The following is a 14712-nucleotide window of genomic DNA, read 5'->3' on the forward strand; positions in this document are numbered from 1 at the left end:
GAGCCCCTGTCACCTCAGGGGCCTTCCACTGGGCCAGCCCAGTGTGTGGGTCGGCAACCCAGAACCCAGGGATCCGGGCTGGTGAGCGGGCTGTGGCTGGAGTGGGCCATGCGAGGCCGCCAGTTGCTAGGACACGGGATCTTCCCGAGGGGCCCATAGTAACCCTCGGAGAACACTTTGTGCCTCATTCGTTTATTCATCAATTCACTTAATCCACAAACACCTCGTGGGCAGCGCCGTAGGTCGCCTGTGAGGGGCACTTCTGGGCCTGCAGAGGTCAGACACATGTGCAAAATCCATTAACACCAGGCGGGAGGATGTGCTCGAGGTGGGCAGTGACAGGAGGAGGCGGCAGCGGGCTCACTGTCTTCGGGCCTGGGCCAGGGCCCATGGGCGGGGGAGCTGGCTGGCGGGACATGGCAGGCAGGGGAGGGAGAAGGCTTTTGAGGAGGAGGGAGAGAGGAGCAAGCAGCAGGGCTCTGACCCACCCCCCCACCCCCACCCCTCGCCCTGCTTCGGCAGGGGCAGTGCCTCCCTTTGCAAGAAATTCCTAATGCCCAGGATGAAGGAGAACAACGAACATTTTTTAAAAAATGTAATTGAATGAAGATGCTAATGGTTGCTTGCAAATAAGAGGAAACAGTATCGTACAGGAACATCTTCAATTCCTTGAGAGCTGCGTGTTCTCACACCCTTAAACTTGACCGCTGCGGCAGGCCCAGCCACAGTGCTCCGCTGCCTTCTCCTAGACCCGGACTCCTGGAGATGGGGACGGGTAACAATTCTGCCACCATCACCCCGGACACGCTTACCCTGGGGCCCAGGTGGAGGTCCTTCTTTCAGGGACGGGGGGCTTTTTCTGGGCTTAAAGGAGGTCTCCCATCACGGCGCACCCTGCAGGACGCCTAGACACCCTTGCACACCCAGCCCCAGGACCCCCTCCAAGAAATGCTTCGTCTCCCTCCCACGCGTCCCCAGCTCCCCTGGCAGCTCGCTTACCTCCCTCTCAGCACCACACCCCTCCACCTCCGAGGTCTCTAAGCACTGGGTCTCCCGGCCTTGAACTCTAGGAGGTGAGGGTACCAGTGATCTCTCATTGCAAACCCTGCCCCCTCCCCCCAGCAGAGCCCCAGGCACACAGTAGGAGCTCAGCCAATGCTGAGCAGATCAAAGAATGCATTTAAAGAGGTGTGGCTCCATTTTATGGAAAATTAACTTCTGGGAATTTGTGATGAATGAAGAATTACTGTACTTTTTGCCAAAGCCTGCATTGACAGGCTAAGTGATGAAAAGACTCCTTTTTCCCCGGGTCCTGATTTCCACCCGCTTGGGTGGGGGGTGAGTGTACCCACAAGATGTGGAGGTGGGGCTTGAAGCCGTCATGAATTCTCCCCAGAGACCCCCAGAGCTCCACGCGCACAGCATGACTCAGTGGCGCCCTTTAAGGAGATAATTTGATTGATGACGTGGACAATTAGACTTGTGAACTTGACATCCACATCGATTCCAATGGTGAGGAAGGAAGCGAGAAAATCTATTTTTGAATCCTACCATCTATGACGGGAGAGATTGGTTCTGTTTGGGGGAGAGGTGCGACCCCGCTGAAATCAACACGAAATATGGTCTCAAACCAGTGCTCCCCCCTCTCCCCACTCCCTCTTGTATTTTTCCAGGGACTTGAGGCTGGGCCAGGGGTAGGTGGGTGAGAGCCACTCTTTCTCCCCCGCATCACATGCAGACCTGCGTCCAGGCCTGGGGACACGGTGGGCAGGGCTGCCAGGCGCCTCTCCAGGCCCCGCACGGGAGGCTTTCCTTTGATTGAACTTGAAACCAAACCTTCATGTTCTTGAGCCTAAATGTACCTGGTGTGCCTCCAGCATCCCTCCCTCCTTCACCCTCTGGCCCCCTCCCCTCTGCAGAGAAAAAGAGAATTTCTCTCTCCGACAAACTTTAGCTCAAAAGAAAAAAGAATCAGGGTCATGGTCACCGTGTGTGCATCTCTTAGGTGTTTGCAGGAACCTCACAGCTCCCAAGAAGGCTGGACTGGGCCCCCCCCCGCAATGCCAGGAGGGCAGGGGCTCCCCCTGGGCCTCCCCATTATCCTCCCTGCCTCCCACTCTTTTTTTTTTTAATATATTTTATTGACATTTTACAGAGAGGAAGGGAGAGGGATAGATAGTCAGAAACATCGATGAGAGAGGAACATCGATCGGCTGCCTCCTGCACACCTCCCACTGGGGATGTGCCTGCAACCAAGGTACATGCCCTTGACCAGAATCGAACCTGGGACCTTTCAGTCCGCAGGCCGACGCTCTATCCACTGAGCCAAACCGGTTTTGGCTTGCCTCCCACTCTTAAGCTCTGTTTGGCTGAGCAGAGAGCCTGGTGCCGGAGTTGCCAGTGGACCGGGTTTTGAACCCCAGTTCTGGTATTCATTACCTGCTCAGCTGTCTCAGGGTCTTCAAGCCTCAGTGTGCTCATCTCTGAAATGGGCCTGCACCCCCAAGTCCTGCTGGGAGAGGCCTGAGCAGACAGATGGCCTCTGCTATGGGGCTGGGCTGGACTCAGAAACCGAGGGAGCAGAAAAGGATACGCCCCCCTGCTTGTCTGTGTACCCCTAACCCAGGAGGTGGGTGCAGCGTTCCCTGCCTACTCACTGTCTGGGATATTTCAGTTCCCTACTCTTACCAAGCCACCCCAGTAAATGAGCAGTCCCTTCGGGAAGAGCTGTGCCTCCTCCGGCAGGGCCAGGGCACCTGAGTTCTCCCTGGAAGGGAGGATGGAGATTGCAGGGTGTTTGGTGGGAGGGAGCGGGGAGAGGAAACAAACACTCCAGTGGGGCCTCGCTGGGCCTCAGCTTCCCTGACTGTGCAATGTCCCACTAGGACGGGACCAATGGGGGTGCATACACCTCCAAAACCAAGCCTTAGGTTTGGAGATTCTCAACTGGGTTGGGGTGCAGAGAAGGAAGGGGGCGAGCCCCCCAGCTGCCTGCCCTGCTGTGCACACCCAGGACTAGCTGGCTTCTGAGCCCTCCAGCTGGGCCCTGCTGGGCTTCCCTCAGCAGCATCCTGTCCTTAATCAGGCCTGGGGTGGTCTGGTGTGGGCGGGGGTGCTGTTCGTGTTTGGAGAAGGGCTGCAGATAACTCTCTGGAGATAACATTTCTCTGGTTCCCTCGGAAAACTTTCACCCATCACCAGCTCCCTTGCTGTCCAACCAGCTGGCCTCTGGCCTCTGGGCAGAAGGAGCTGAGGACACTTTCTGGCTGCTATGGGTGGGGCTGGGCCCCACCGAAGCCCAGTCCAGCCCCACCCTTGGCAGGGTTAGTCCCTGCTACCTGTGTAGACAACCTGCCAAGCTCTGCTGTGTGGAGGGTGGGGGCTACCTGCTCCTTCTGGGGTCCCGGAGGTTTGTACTTTGGAGCAGAGAGGAAAGGAGGGGAGGGGAGGGGCGGGGAAAGAGAAGTGGGGAGGGGAGGGGAGTGGGGAGGGCACAGATAGAGCAGCATCTGTCTGTCCTGACTCCTCCAGCCCTGCACTCCCCAGCCCCCGGGGTCTGCTTGCAAACAGCAGACGGTGCCGACTTCTCCCCAAGGGACCCCATTGGCATTTTCATGCTTTCTGTGCAGCCTTGAAGCCTGTGACAATCACGAACCTCTCCTCCCCACCGCCGCTGAGCTACCCCTTCTCTTGTCTGCTCGCTGAAAAGAAACCTCTGGTCTCCTGAATTTACAAACGCTTTATTGACACCAGAGCAAAGCCACAGAAAGCTGCAGGCTCACGGGTCCCGCGGGCGGGCGGAGGCCCCCTTCCCGCGGCAGCCCTGCAGGGGCTCTGGGAGAGGCCCTCAGAAAGCCCCCGCCCCTCCTCCAGCTCCCTGCAGCCGCCTGGGCGGAGGCTGGTGGCAGCTGTTGGAAGAAGGGCAGGAAGGGGCCAGGCCTTGTAAGTACAGTGGTTTTCTACTCCTGAAAACCCCAGTTCCCTTTGGGGACAACAGTGGCATCCCTGTTTATAGACAAGGAAACTGGGCTCTGAGGGGAAGTGACTGGCCCAGGGCCCTCAGCCGTCAGGGGATGGAGCTGGGGTTAGCAAGCAGGTGCCAGCCAGCCAAGGGAATGCCCTTTCCAGTTGAGCCTGTGGCATTTGGACACCAATACCCAGGCCTCCTTCCTTTTCCAAAACTGGGGAGGGTGGTGGTGAGGAAGAAGGGGTCCTGGTGGGGGTGCTCTGATGGCCTCTGGGGCCCCCCTTGGTGCTCTGTGCAGTCCATACCACACCTCGTGACTAGATCTGAAAGGGGGTGGGGAGGGCGCTCGCCCAGGGCTGCTGAGCCTGAGATCCCTTGCGCCCCCGCCCCCCCTCCCCCCAGCTTCTGGCTGAGAACCCAGCCTTCTGGAGCTGCCCGCTGAACTGGGTAGGATAATTTTGGAGGCTGAGGTCAGGGTCCTCGGAGGGAAGAGAGTGTGGTGGTGGTAGTGGGGGGTCATCGGGGAAGCTACGGCCATCTCTGTGCAGTGGACAGGTGGGCCTCGAGGCCTGAGCCTCTGGCCACTCTCACTGAGCCAGGGGTCTTGGGCAAAACCCTTTCCATCTCTGGACTCAGCTTCTTCCTTTGAGAAGGGGCCATGTGAGTTGGGAATAACGGAAAGGCAGGGGCATGCAGTGGGTGCCCCAGTGCCCCCCCTCCCTTTCTGGGTCTTCAGCAGAGAACACCAGGGAAGGGGTACCTTCCCCAAGCGGGTGAGAGCTTCCCTCCAGCCTCTGGAAAGCTGGCAAAGCAATGGCCAGAGTCTCCACCCCAGTCCAGACGTAGGGCCTCAGGTGCCTGGGGGCTCACCTGGACCTGACTTCCCACCCCATGGTCCCCAGGTCAGCAAGTGTATCCTCAAACCTTCCAGGTCCTGGGGTCCTGGGGTGATGGCTGGAAGGCCAAGGCCCCACCCCAAGGTTCAAAGTGACAGAGATCCCCCCGCCCCCCATCAGCAATGTGGGAAAGGGGAGGCCAAGACATGGGGGAGGGTGTGACCTGAGGGAGCACCGCACCTGGATCTGTATGTAAATTAACCTATGCAAATGCAGGGTACACAAAGGACCCCCTGAAGGTGCTGACCTCCTACACACCTTCAATCCCCTTCCTCCCTCCCCCACTGCCTCTTGGAAACTGCCCTGAACCTCCCACATCCCTACAAGGAGTGGGAGGCTGCCCAGCAGAGGGTCAGGCTGCAAGGCCCAGGCCGGGCTTTCCTGAGGAGCTCTTTGGAGAAGGAAGGTCTGTGGTAGGGTCCCAACCCCCCAGCCCATGCCCCTAAAAGCCCTCGCTGGGGTCCCCCCGCCCTGCTTCCGGGGGCCTGGAACATGTGCTTGATGCCTCTGCGCGTGGGAGAAGAGCATACGTGTGAGCTTGCCCACACACGTCCCTGGGAGCAAAGATGGGTGTGAGTGTGTGTGTTGGGTGACTGTGTGAGTGTGTTTGGTGAGTGTGTAACCAAGAGCCAGTGGATGGTAAGTTCTGGGGACTGGGTGTTGTGTGTGTGTGAATACCAGATGTGTGGCTGCGCCACTGTGTGTGAAATCTGCTTCGTCACCACTAAGGCCCCGACCGAGGCCCTGACTGCGCATGCAGGTGTGTGTGGGGTGCAGGTAATTGATTGAACATGTGCTCGGCGTCAGCATGTTTACAAGGGGGCTCGCATGTTCAGGTGCGCACGTGGCTCTGAACGTGCCTCCGTGTGGACGGCCGGGCCCAGGGTTTCATAACCGTGTGTGCGCGGGCCTCTCTGCGTGCCCACGACTGGGCATGTGGCACTGCCGACTCTTTCCATAACGGGCAGTGGTGTGGCGGCGTGTGCGTGAGGTAGGCTGTGTCCGGGTTGCAGTGCGTGTGGCTACGAGCGTGTCTGCCTTTCCCCGCGTCTTTGTGGTCAGGGGTCTTCGGGCTCGTCACGAGGGTTTTTCTGGGTGCGTAGTCCCTCTTTAGAGTGTGCGTGTGTTTTTCTGGGCGTGCGAACCCTGGCCTGCGTGCCCGGGACCTTGGCGATGTAAGTGTTTTGGTGATCGGGTGCGTGTGTCTGTGTTTCGAGCGCGTCCTCGCGCCGTCCTGGGGGCTGCGGCCCGACCCCGGCCGGCTCCTAGGACTTGTGCTAAGCGGCCCGGCTGTGCGCGCCTCTGTGCCGTCCTGTGTGGGGAACGTGTGCTCCACGCGCGCGGGGTACCTGTGCCCGTCTAGCCAAGAGTGCGCCTCGTGCGCGAGCGGGTTTCCGGGACGCTGCAGAGGTGGGGGGCGGCCCCGGGAGGGGCGGGGGGTCACCGGGACTGGCCGGCGCCGGCCCCGTGCGCGCGGAGGCGGGGGCGGGGGGCGGGGGCCGCGGGGCGGGGGGGCGACGGTACGAAAAGGGCGGTGCGCGCGGCAGCGGCGGCAGCTCGGCGGCGGCGGCATTGGAGAGCGCAACGCGGAGCCGGGTGCAGCCCTGGCTTTCCCCTCACAGCGCTCCCGCGCCCCCTTTCGCATCCGCAACCAGAAGCCCAGTGCGGCACCCGGACCCGGACCCGCGCCCGCGCCTCTCCCGGGACCGCGACCCCGGCCGCCCCGCGATGACCGCGACCGCAGCCCTCCAGCGCGTCCTGCTGCTCCTGCTGGCCTTCGGCCACCATGCCCATGGTGAGTGCCCCCGGCGGCTCGGCTCGCGCCCCCTCTGGGGAAGCCTGCGACGCCCCCCGGCCGCCCAGTGCCCTGCACGCCCCGTCCCATGCGCCCGAATTCCCGCCCGTCCCGCCTAACCCTAAGCCCCCGCGCGATACCTGCCTCGCCCTCTCCGCACCCCTTGCACGCCAAGCCCGGCCCTGGGGGTCCCGGGGGGATAGGGGAGGTGTGGGACCCCAGCCCCTTCCCGCCTCACAAAAGTGGTGCTCGGAGGGGTGTCGGTGCGCTGAGACAAGAGGTAGGAGAAACGAGGTGATGCTGGGAGACCTCTGTGAAAAGGCTCTGGGGTGCAACTTTGGGGGTCTTTGTGTGCATATCGGGGTACAGGTCTGTAGGGACAGTGGGGGCGACTTTGCCATCATAGTCCCAAATTCCCAACCAGGAGCCCAGCCTGGGCCCTGCTGCGTGGTTTCTCTAGGTGAGGGGCTGCGACACTTCTGCCTGCAGCGGCCATCCGTCTCTGACAGCGAGAGGGGCCCCTCCCGCGGTGCCCCCGCCCCATTGCACCAGTGGTTATGGCGGAGGGGGCTGTCTGGAGAGCTGGGGTGCAGGTTGACGTAAATGCACACAGTAGGCGCCTATGAAGACGTCAGAATCTTTAAATAGGGTCAGGATTGCAGTCAGCTCTGCAAAGCTGTTGCGCAGTTTTTTTTTCGGTGCAGAGTGTGGGGCAGGGGAAATTGGGAGGGACCCTGACTTGGGTGCCTGGCTTCACTGGGATGAACCTTCAAAAATATCCGGATGCCTTACCTGTGAGCTGTCAGGTGAACCTGTCTGGCTTTCCCCAGAGATGAATACCTCAAAATCTGCTCCCCCTTTTAGCCCACATAGCAAAATTGAGGGTTTGCCGGAGTGCCCAGGTGTCAAAACCTGTCCACCCACCGCCCCTATCCCCAGTTTTAGAGCTTGAGGTCTCACACTTTGTTTGGAGGGAAAGGAGATGTCCGACCTGCTGGTGAGAAAAAAGCAACGTTCTGTGGTCACTCCATAAGCAGGAACATGGCAGAGAGCTTTTCCTGAGTGGGTTGACGTGAAGTGCCTACTGTGTGCCAGGCCAGTAGGACCACAGAGGGTGTGTGCTCCCTTGCTTTGGCCTCTGGGGCCTGGTGAGATGAATGGTGTAACCTTTTTTGTGCCTCAGGAGCTGAATGCTTCCCGCCCTGCAACCGCCACTATGGATTCTGCACCGAAGACAATGTCTGCAGGTAATTAAGTGCTCCCCTGAAGCATCTTGTGGGGGGCTAGGGCAGAATCTTGGGGAGTCATGGTGTCAGGCAGAAAAAAGGGGGTAGGGGGCTTGGCCACTGGGCTGCAAAAAAACAGCTTCGTCACCATCACCCCCGCAGGAAACTGGTGTGGGATGACGCAGGAAACTGGGGGGGGGGGGGGGGTGACAGCAGGGGGTGGGGCACAGCCACAGCTCCTGATGATGACACACCTCTGCGGGCCACTGCAGCAAAACGCAGCACGCAGCACTCTCCTGGCCTCCCAGGGCCCCTCTGTCTGCCCCTCAGTTTAAGCTTTTCCATTCAGGTGAACGGTGTTTGCTTTCTGGGACCCACTGGCCTGGCACTGTGCAAAGACCCCCTCAGGCCCTTGTACACAGAAAGCAGCCCAGCCCCCTTGTCACCCCTGCCCATCCTCACATGTACTCTCCCCGCCCCCTGCAGGTGCCACCCTGGCTGGCAGGGACCCCAGTGTAACGAGTGCATGCCCTTTCCTGGCTGTGTTCACGGATTCTGCGACGAACCCTGGCAGTGCACTTGCAACGAAGGCTGGGACGGGCACTACTGCGACATAGGTGGGCACTCCCCCTGCCCTCCCCCCCCGCCCTCCCCCTCCCACCTTATTCTAAAGCACCCAATGCTCTGTATGGTAGTGACCTGTTTACACACTTCCCCATGGGTGGTGACAGGGGCCTCCTCACAGGGAGGGGACATGATTTTGCTCCCCTCTGCACCCTGCACCCAGAGGATGCACCGGGGTGGGGTGTCGGGGGGCTGCCTGTGGAATAAACAATCACAAAGTAAACACACACCACACGGAGCGGAGTGGGTGGGGACCACAGACCTGCTCAGGTCACTGAAGCGTAGGGCGTAGAAAGGACGGGGGTGCGTGTGACGCAGCAAGAAAACTCGGACAGGTCCGCACTGGAGACCGTTTATGAAGAGCTGCCGAAAGCAGGCAAACAAACACCGGGGGAGGGGAGGGGAGGGGAGGGGACCAGCGCTGAGGGGTGGGCAGCAGGGGCCGAGGCAGGGCCCCGGGGTCAGGGCTGGGGGCTGTGACAGAAGAACTAAAGTGGAGGGGGGCCTGGGAAAGGCTGAGAAGCGGTTAAAGGATGGCTTGGTGTTATCTATCGATTTCATTAATTTATGCCATCTTTGTCCTCCATTACCCCGAGCAATGGAGACTTGGCTGCGTTTTCAGGCCCCACATGTCCCTCCGAGCCCATTCTCATTTGGCAGCACCTGCCTGGAAACCTGGGCAGACGGAAGTCCTCAAGAAAACTCCAGCAGCCTAGGCAGGGCCGGAGGGCCTCTGTCCCCTGGTGCCCGGCGTTAGCAGAGAGTAACGGGGAAACTGAGGCTCAGAGAAGCCCAAGGGTTTGCTCAGGATTCATTCTCACCTGGGCTTTTTCTAATGCCCTCCCTAAGGGAAATGAAAGAGCAGCTCGTTTTCAAAATCAAGCACCTGCCCCCCCCCCCATGTCTTGGGTCCTTGAAGTTCTCCCCCCCCCCCCCCACTGCTGTGGCGCAGTTTTATCAGCAGCTGACTCATGCGCAGGCCTGCAGCTCTGCTGCCCCTCCCTCCGCGCCCTCCCAGGAGCCCTAACTGGGGACCAGAGGATCCCAGAGACATCACCATCTGGGATCAGGCATTCAGCCTGGAGCCCACCCAGTTGGGTATCTTAGCCCGGGACTCCCCATGGGGTTTCCAGACCTGGGTCCCCTCCTCACTGGGTTGACAAAGGCTCTCCGCTTAGGACGCTGGGTCCAGGGGAAGCGGCCCCCTGGGTAATTGAGGGCCCTCTCCCTTTCCCCCTTTTCCCCTGGTCTTTCAGGCTGTCACTGTCACGGTCAGTCAGTCGCAGGCGGCGCAGCTGCTGCCCCTGCCCCTGCGTAGGCATGGCTCCCCTCCCCCACGGGCAGCCTGCTCCTTGGGCAAAGGTGGGCTTGGCCTCTGCTCAGGAGGCTGGACGCGGAGGGGACAGGAGGAGGGTCGTCACTGCCCTTCAGCCTCTATTTCAGGCTCCCAGGTGACCGCCGAGCCCTGAGCAGAGGATGAGGAAGGAGCTGGCCGCGAGGCTCACGCGCTCAGGCTTTGCTGGCGCCCTCCCTCCCTCATGATAAATCCTCTTTATGTTTCCTCGCTCCCAGCTGGGCTGCAAGGAACGCCTGGTGGGCTCGGGATAGGCCATCAGCATGGCGGCCAGGCCTTTTCTCTATTGATGGCTTGCCATCTCCCCTCCGCCAGGGAGCGGTCTTTGTAACCGAGGGGGAATCTGTCCATGTGTGGACCCCTCCCCACCATCTGCCTTAACTAACTCGCGGTGTGTCTGGTCGGCCCTGGCTTTCTATTTGGTAGAAAATCAAAGCTACAAAAAGGTCCCTCGGAGACCCACCAGCGAGAGCCCCTCCTTTTATAAGTGGAGAAAGTGAGGCACCGAGTAGGGAGGGGTTGACCTCCGCAGCTGGCCGGGAGGTGGGCACAGGCCGGCCCCTCCCTGGCAGGCGGGGGTCTGGGGGCTGCACTGTCTGAGAGCCCCTGACCCGGGCCCCTTTGTTCAGCGCGTCCTGGGCTCGCTGAGCCGGGATAATGAAGTGTGCGTGACGGGAGGTGTCGAAAGGCGGTGGGAACGTACCCGTGTTCATGGAAACGCACGCTGACGGGAGAGGGCTCGATAGTTCTCATCTTGCTGCCTTCAGAAGAGACAGCCTTTTAATCTTGGACCCCCTTAGTTCAGAACCTGCGAGCAGAGACCACCTGGAGGAGGAGGCGGGGCCGGGCTAAATCACATCTCCATTTCCCCCCTGCCCCTGGGGATGGGCCGGCACAAAGGGCCGCTGGTGTTTCTAACGGTTGGGCTGTACTAGTCCCCCACGTGGCAGCCACCCCCGGAAAAGAACCAAAAAAACATGAAGAGCTGGGTGTGCAAAGCTGCCTGGAGGAGGCAGGCCCGGGGAGTCGGGCGTCCTTTTGGGGGAGGGAAGGTGTCACGAAGGTTATGATGCTGGACTTAGGGGTGACTTGGTTCCCCAGAAAAGGGTAGAGGTGATCTGGGTGGAGTGGCAGGGAGCAGCTGTGACTTTCTGTCCCCGTGACCTAACACAAGTACCCTCCTTCAGCTCCCTAAGCTTTTCAGGAATTTTTTTTGGGGGGGTCCCGACACCTCTTACTCAGGACCCCACTTAGTGACCATTGGCAGTGGCCACAGGCAGAGACACGGAGGCAGCCTCGTTGGGGTCCCTCTCTTGACCAGTTGGAGGTGTGTCTTCCTGCCTCTGTTCCCCCTCCCCTCCCTGGCAGAGGGGGTGATGAGGTCTGATGTTCTCTCCCCTCCCCCAGACATGCGGGCTTGCACCTCGAACCCCTGCGCTAACAACGGCACCTGCACCACCATGCAGAAGGGCCACTACCAGTGCACCTGTGCCCCTGGCTTCTCGGGGGAGAACTGCCAGAAGAAGGACGGGCCCTGCGAGGTCAACGGGTAAATGTTCCTCCCGCTACCTGGGCTCTGAGGAATGCTGCCTCGGAGCCCCCTCCTCACCCCCGAAGCCCCTCTCAGCCTCCGCCAGTGAGACCTGGCGCCTGACAAAAGACCAGCAAGTCTGCAGCCCCGTGGGGGGCCGCCCTCCCTCAGAGGAAGTGCCATTTCCATAATTTCTTCAAATGATCCCGAAGGCCATTTCCTATTCCCCTGCCCTCCCCGAGTCCCCCCTGTGTGTGAATGACAGTAGATTGGGACAGAGCTCGGAGCTCAGAGCTGCATAATTCTCGACAGGCGACTCAGGGAGAGATCAGAGTTTCCCAGGGCCCCAGGCTGTTTCTGTGAAACCCACGCACCTACTTCAGGGGGTGGTTTTAGGGGCTGGGCCGCTCTGCAGGTGGGTTTGCTGGGGTGTCTCAGGAGGAGGCTGCCTGGCTGAGGGGTGAGGGGGCTGGATGGAAAGGACAAAACCATAAGGGCCAGGGGGTGGGGTCCAACTCTCAGCTACCCGGAGTGGGGAGGGAGCCCTGGGACTCCTGGGCAGTGGGCACAGAGGCAGAATGGCCACTGGCCTCTCCTGTGCCTCCCCGAGCAGGGTTCCCCGCAGCGCCCCCTCCGGCCCTTGTGTGCATAGCTGCACCGATGGGGCTAAAAAGGGAGGCCAGGGGAGATCTTGACAGAAGCAAGAATTCCGCCTGGGACCCTAGCCCCTGGCCCAGGGGCGACCAGCGCCTCCTGCCCTGGCACTGCAGGGTGGTGTGGAGGACGCGGAGCTGGCTGGTGCCACAAGCAGGCATATGTGAGGCATGGGAAGATCCGTACTCCCAGGGCAGGGACGGCATCGCACACTGTGTCTGCTTCAGAGAGAGAAGGGAACATTCAGAGCAAGCCCTTTAAAATACTTTGCTTTTCTCTCTAACAAAATCCAGCCCGGGGTCCTTGAAATTCCTTCAGAGCCCTGCTCCTATGCAGCCCTCCTCCGAGCCGGCCACGCTGCTTTCTCGCGCCCACCGCCCCTTTCTTCCCTGGAGTTTCGGCATTTATCAGATGACAAAGGGCCTGCTCGTTTAGAAGCACTTACGTTAAATGCTCCGTGCGCTCCGCTTGGAGCAAACAGCTTCGGTCTGCAAGCTGCACTTGGGTGAATGAGCTACTATTAACCAGCGGCAGGGACGCTAAGACAGACCGCGTATTTCTTTCACTCGGAGAGTCCCCAAGGGTTTCTGCACAATGAGCTGCAGGCTCGCTCCACTGAAAATAAGAGTAAAAATAATAATTGGGTGGTGGTGGGGGCAGGGGAGACGGTCAGAGACGCCCTGTGTGGCTCGGCCTCAGGGGCCCAGGGACCAAGCTAGAGGAGGGGGCGCCCTCCCAGCCCTGCATTATCACTAACTTTGCTTCTCTCAGCCTCAGTTTCCCCCACCAGTCTAGGGACTAACTGGCAGGCCTCTGGTAGGAGAGATGGGTATAGGGGCGAGAGGTTGGCATGCTCCAGGTTGGGGTGAGGAGCACACCCCACACGGGTGTGCAGCTGCCTCAGACACCAGAGGCCCTCCTAGGTAGGGGTCACAGTGCCCGCCACCTCCCTAGCCCCCCCTGGCTGGCATCACCCACTCGCATAATGTGTTCTGAGCACCTGCCCGCAGCACCACTGTCATAGCCCACCCTCCAAGGGGCCTTCGCCTTGTCCCCTTCTGTATTGTAGCTCCCCCTGCCAGCATGGTGGCTCCTGCGTGGACGACGATGGCCAGGCCTCGTATGCCTCCTGCCTGTGCCCGCCTGGCTTCTCGGGCAATTTTTGTGAGATCGTGGTCAACAGCTGTACCTCCAACCCGTGCGAGAACCAAGGCACCTGCACCGACATTGGGGGTGACTTCCGCTGCCGCTGCCCCCCTGGCTTCGTGGACAAAACCTGCAGTCGCTCGGTGACCAACTGCGCCTCCGACCCGTGCCTGAACGGGGGCACCTGCCTGCAGCACTCCCAGGTGAGATTCGAGTGTCGGTGCAAGCCCCAGTTCACAGGTCCCCTCTGCGGCAAGAAGCGCGCGGCGAGCTCCCAGCAAGGCACCCGTGTGCCCAATGGGCCCGGGCTGGCCTACCGCGTGACCCCTGGGGTGCACGAGCTGCCAGTGGGGCAGCCCGAGCACCACATCCTAAAGGTGGCCATGAGAGAGGTCAAAAAGGACACCCCGCTCCTCTCCGAGGGCCAGGCCATCTGCTTCACCATCCTGGGCGTGCTGACCGGTCTGGTGGTGCTGGGCACCTTGAGCATCGTCTTCCTCAACAAGTGTGAGGCCTGGATTGCCAACCTGCGCTACAACCGCATGCTGAACAAGAAGAAGAAGCTGCTGCTGCGCTACAACAGCGGGGAGGACATGGCCGTCAACATCATCTTCCCCGACAAGATCGACATGACCACCTTCAAGGAGGCTAGCGATGAGGAGATCTAAGCAGAGATCTAAGCAGAGTCCCCACTACCCCGCCCCCTCCATCCTCGGGGTCCCCGCAGAGCTCACTATATGCGGTCGGTTCTAACCTTTGTGGGCGAATTTGCTAGCTCTCGTGTCAGACCTGGTGAACGCGCTATGCTTCGCTGTATTATCTTTGTGCTACTACTGTGTGACCAATGCAATGCGCTCAATGCAATGATGAAGGCACCCTCCCCCCTCTCTCCTGATGCATGATTAATAATAAGAATAAGAATTTAATCTTTAAATGAGTAAGATAAGTAGCATGTCATTCTAAACTTCAAATTTTAGCATAAAATAAAAAAGACAAAAAAAAAACAAGGCAACTGGACCAGGACTCCGTGCCGACGTCCCTCCCTGAGGGGCCTCGGCCACAGGGTCCTTGTAACATATTCTGCATGACCAACCACTGTGAACTGGGCTAAGATCCCTTTCGTTCGTTAATTCTCACACGTCACATCCGACTCGCACTCACTTCAAGTTCAACATCGCAGTCCTTAGATCTTTGTGATGGAGTTGAGATTTTGCAGAGTGCAGCGGCCGTGTGTCAGGCAGAGAGAAAACCCGGGTTGGCTGCTGGGGGGCCGGGACCTCGTCCCAGTCCTGCCACTAACTCGCTGCGTCATCCTGAGCGAGCCCACCATTTCGCCCCTCTTTAGGGAGGGGCTTGACCACAGTGACCATCAAGGTCCTCTCTTGTCTAAAACTTTGAATTAGGAACGATGGGGGATGAACCAAAACAGTTCCTGACCCTCCCCATTAGGATCGGATGGAGACGAGGTCGCATCCCTGGGTCCGAATGTTTTGGTCTATTCTGATGCCCACTTGGCATC

The 14712-nt window shown here is 59.9% G+C and overlaps 1 protein-coding gene across 9 annotated transcripts; it reads left to right on the forward strand.

Moving 5' to 3' along the window:
- The first annotated feature begins 3885 nt into the window (after positions 1–3885).
- Positions 3886–14173, forward strand: DLK1 (delta like non-canonical Notch ligand 1). Of its 9 annotated transcripts, none has more exons than XM_080670308.1 (7): positions 3897–3942; positions 6519–6658; positions 7842–7905; positions 8371–8501; positions 11270–11411; positions 13117–13396; positions 13616–14173. In XM_080670308.1, exons 2-7 carry the CDS (start codon positions 6592–6594, stop codon positions 13859–13861), a joined length of 930 nt encoding a protein of 309 aa, XP_080526434.1. In that variant the 5' UTR covers positions 3897–3942; positions 6519–6591; the 3' UTR covers positions 13862–14173. The 9 variants fall into 9 exon arrangements, with proteins under 9 accessions (XP_080526430.1, XP_080526434.1, XP_080526436.1 ...); XM_080670310.1 differs by lacking the exon at positions 3897–3942 and adding an exon at positions 5196–5269 and having other exon boundaries at positions 13622–14173; XM_080670306.1 differs by lacking the exon at positions 3897–3942 and adding an exon at positions 5244–5269 and having other exon boundaries at positions 13595–14173.
- The last annotated feature ends 539 nt before the right edge of the window (positions 14174–14712 follow it).

This window comes from Plecotus auritus, assembly GCF_963455305.1.
Source record: "Plecotus auritus genome assembly, chromosome: 1".
NCBI classification, from domain to species: Eukaryota; Metazoa; Chordata; class Mammalia; order Chiroptera; family Vespertilionidae; genus Plecotus; species Plecotus auritus.

Coding starts and splice junctions, on each gene's coding strand:
- DLK1 (XM_080670304.1), top strand. CDS start 6,592: ATGACCGCGACCGCAGCCCTCCAGCGCGTCCTGCTGCTCCTGCTGGCC. Junction 6,659..7,841: donor CTTCGGCCACCATGCCCATG/GTGAGTGCCCCC, acceptor TTTGTGCCTCAG/GAGCTGAATGCTTCCCGCCC. Junction 7,906..8,370: donor ACCGAAGACAATGTCTGCAG/GTAATTAAGTGC, acceptor CGCCCCCTGCAG/GTGCCACCCTGGCTGGCAGG.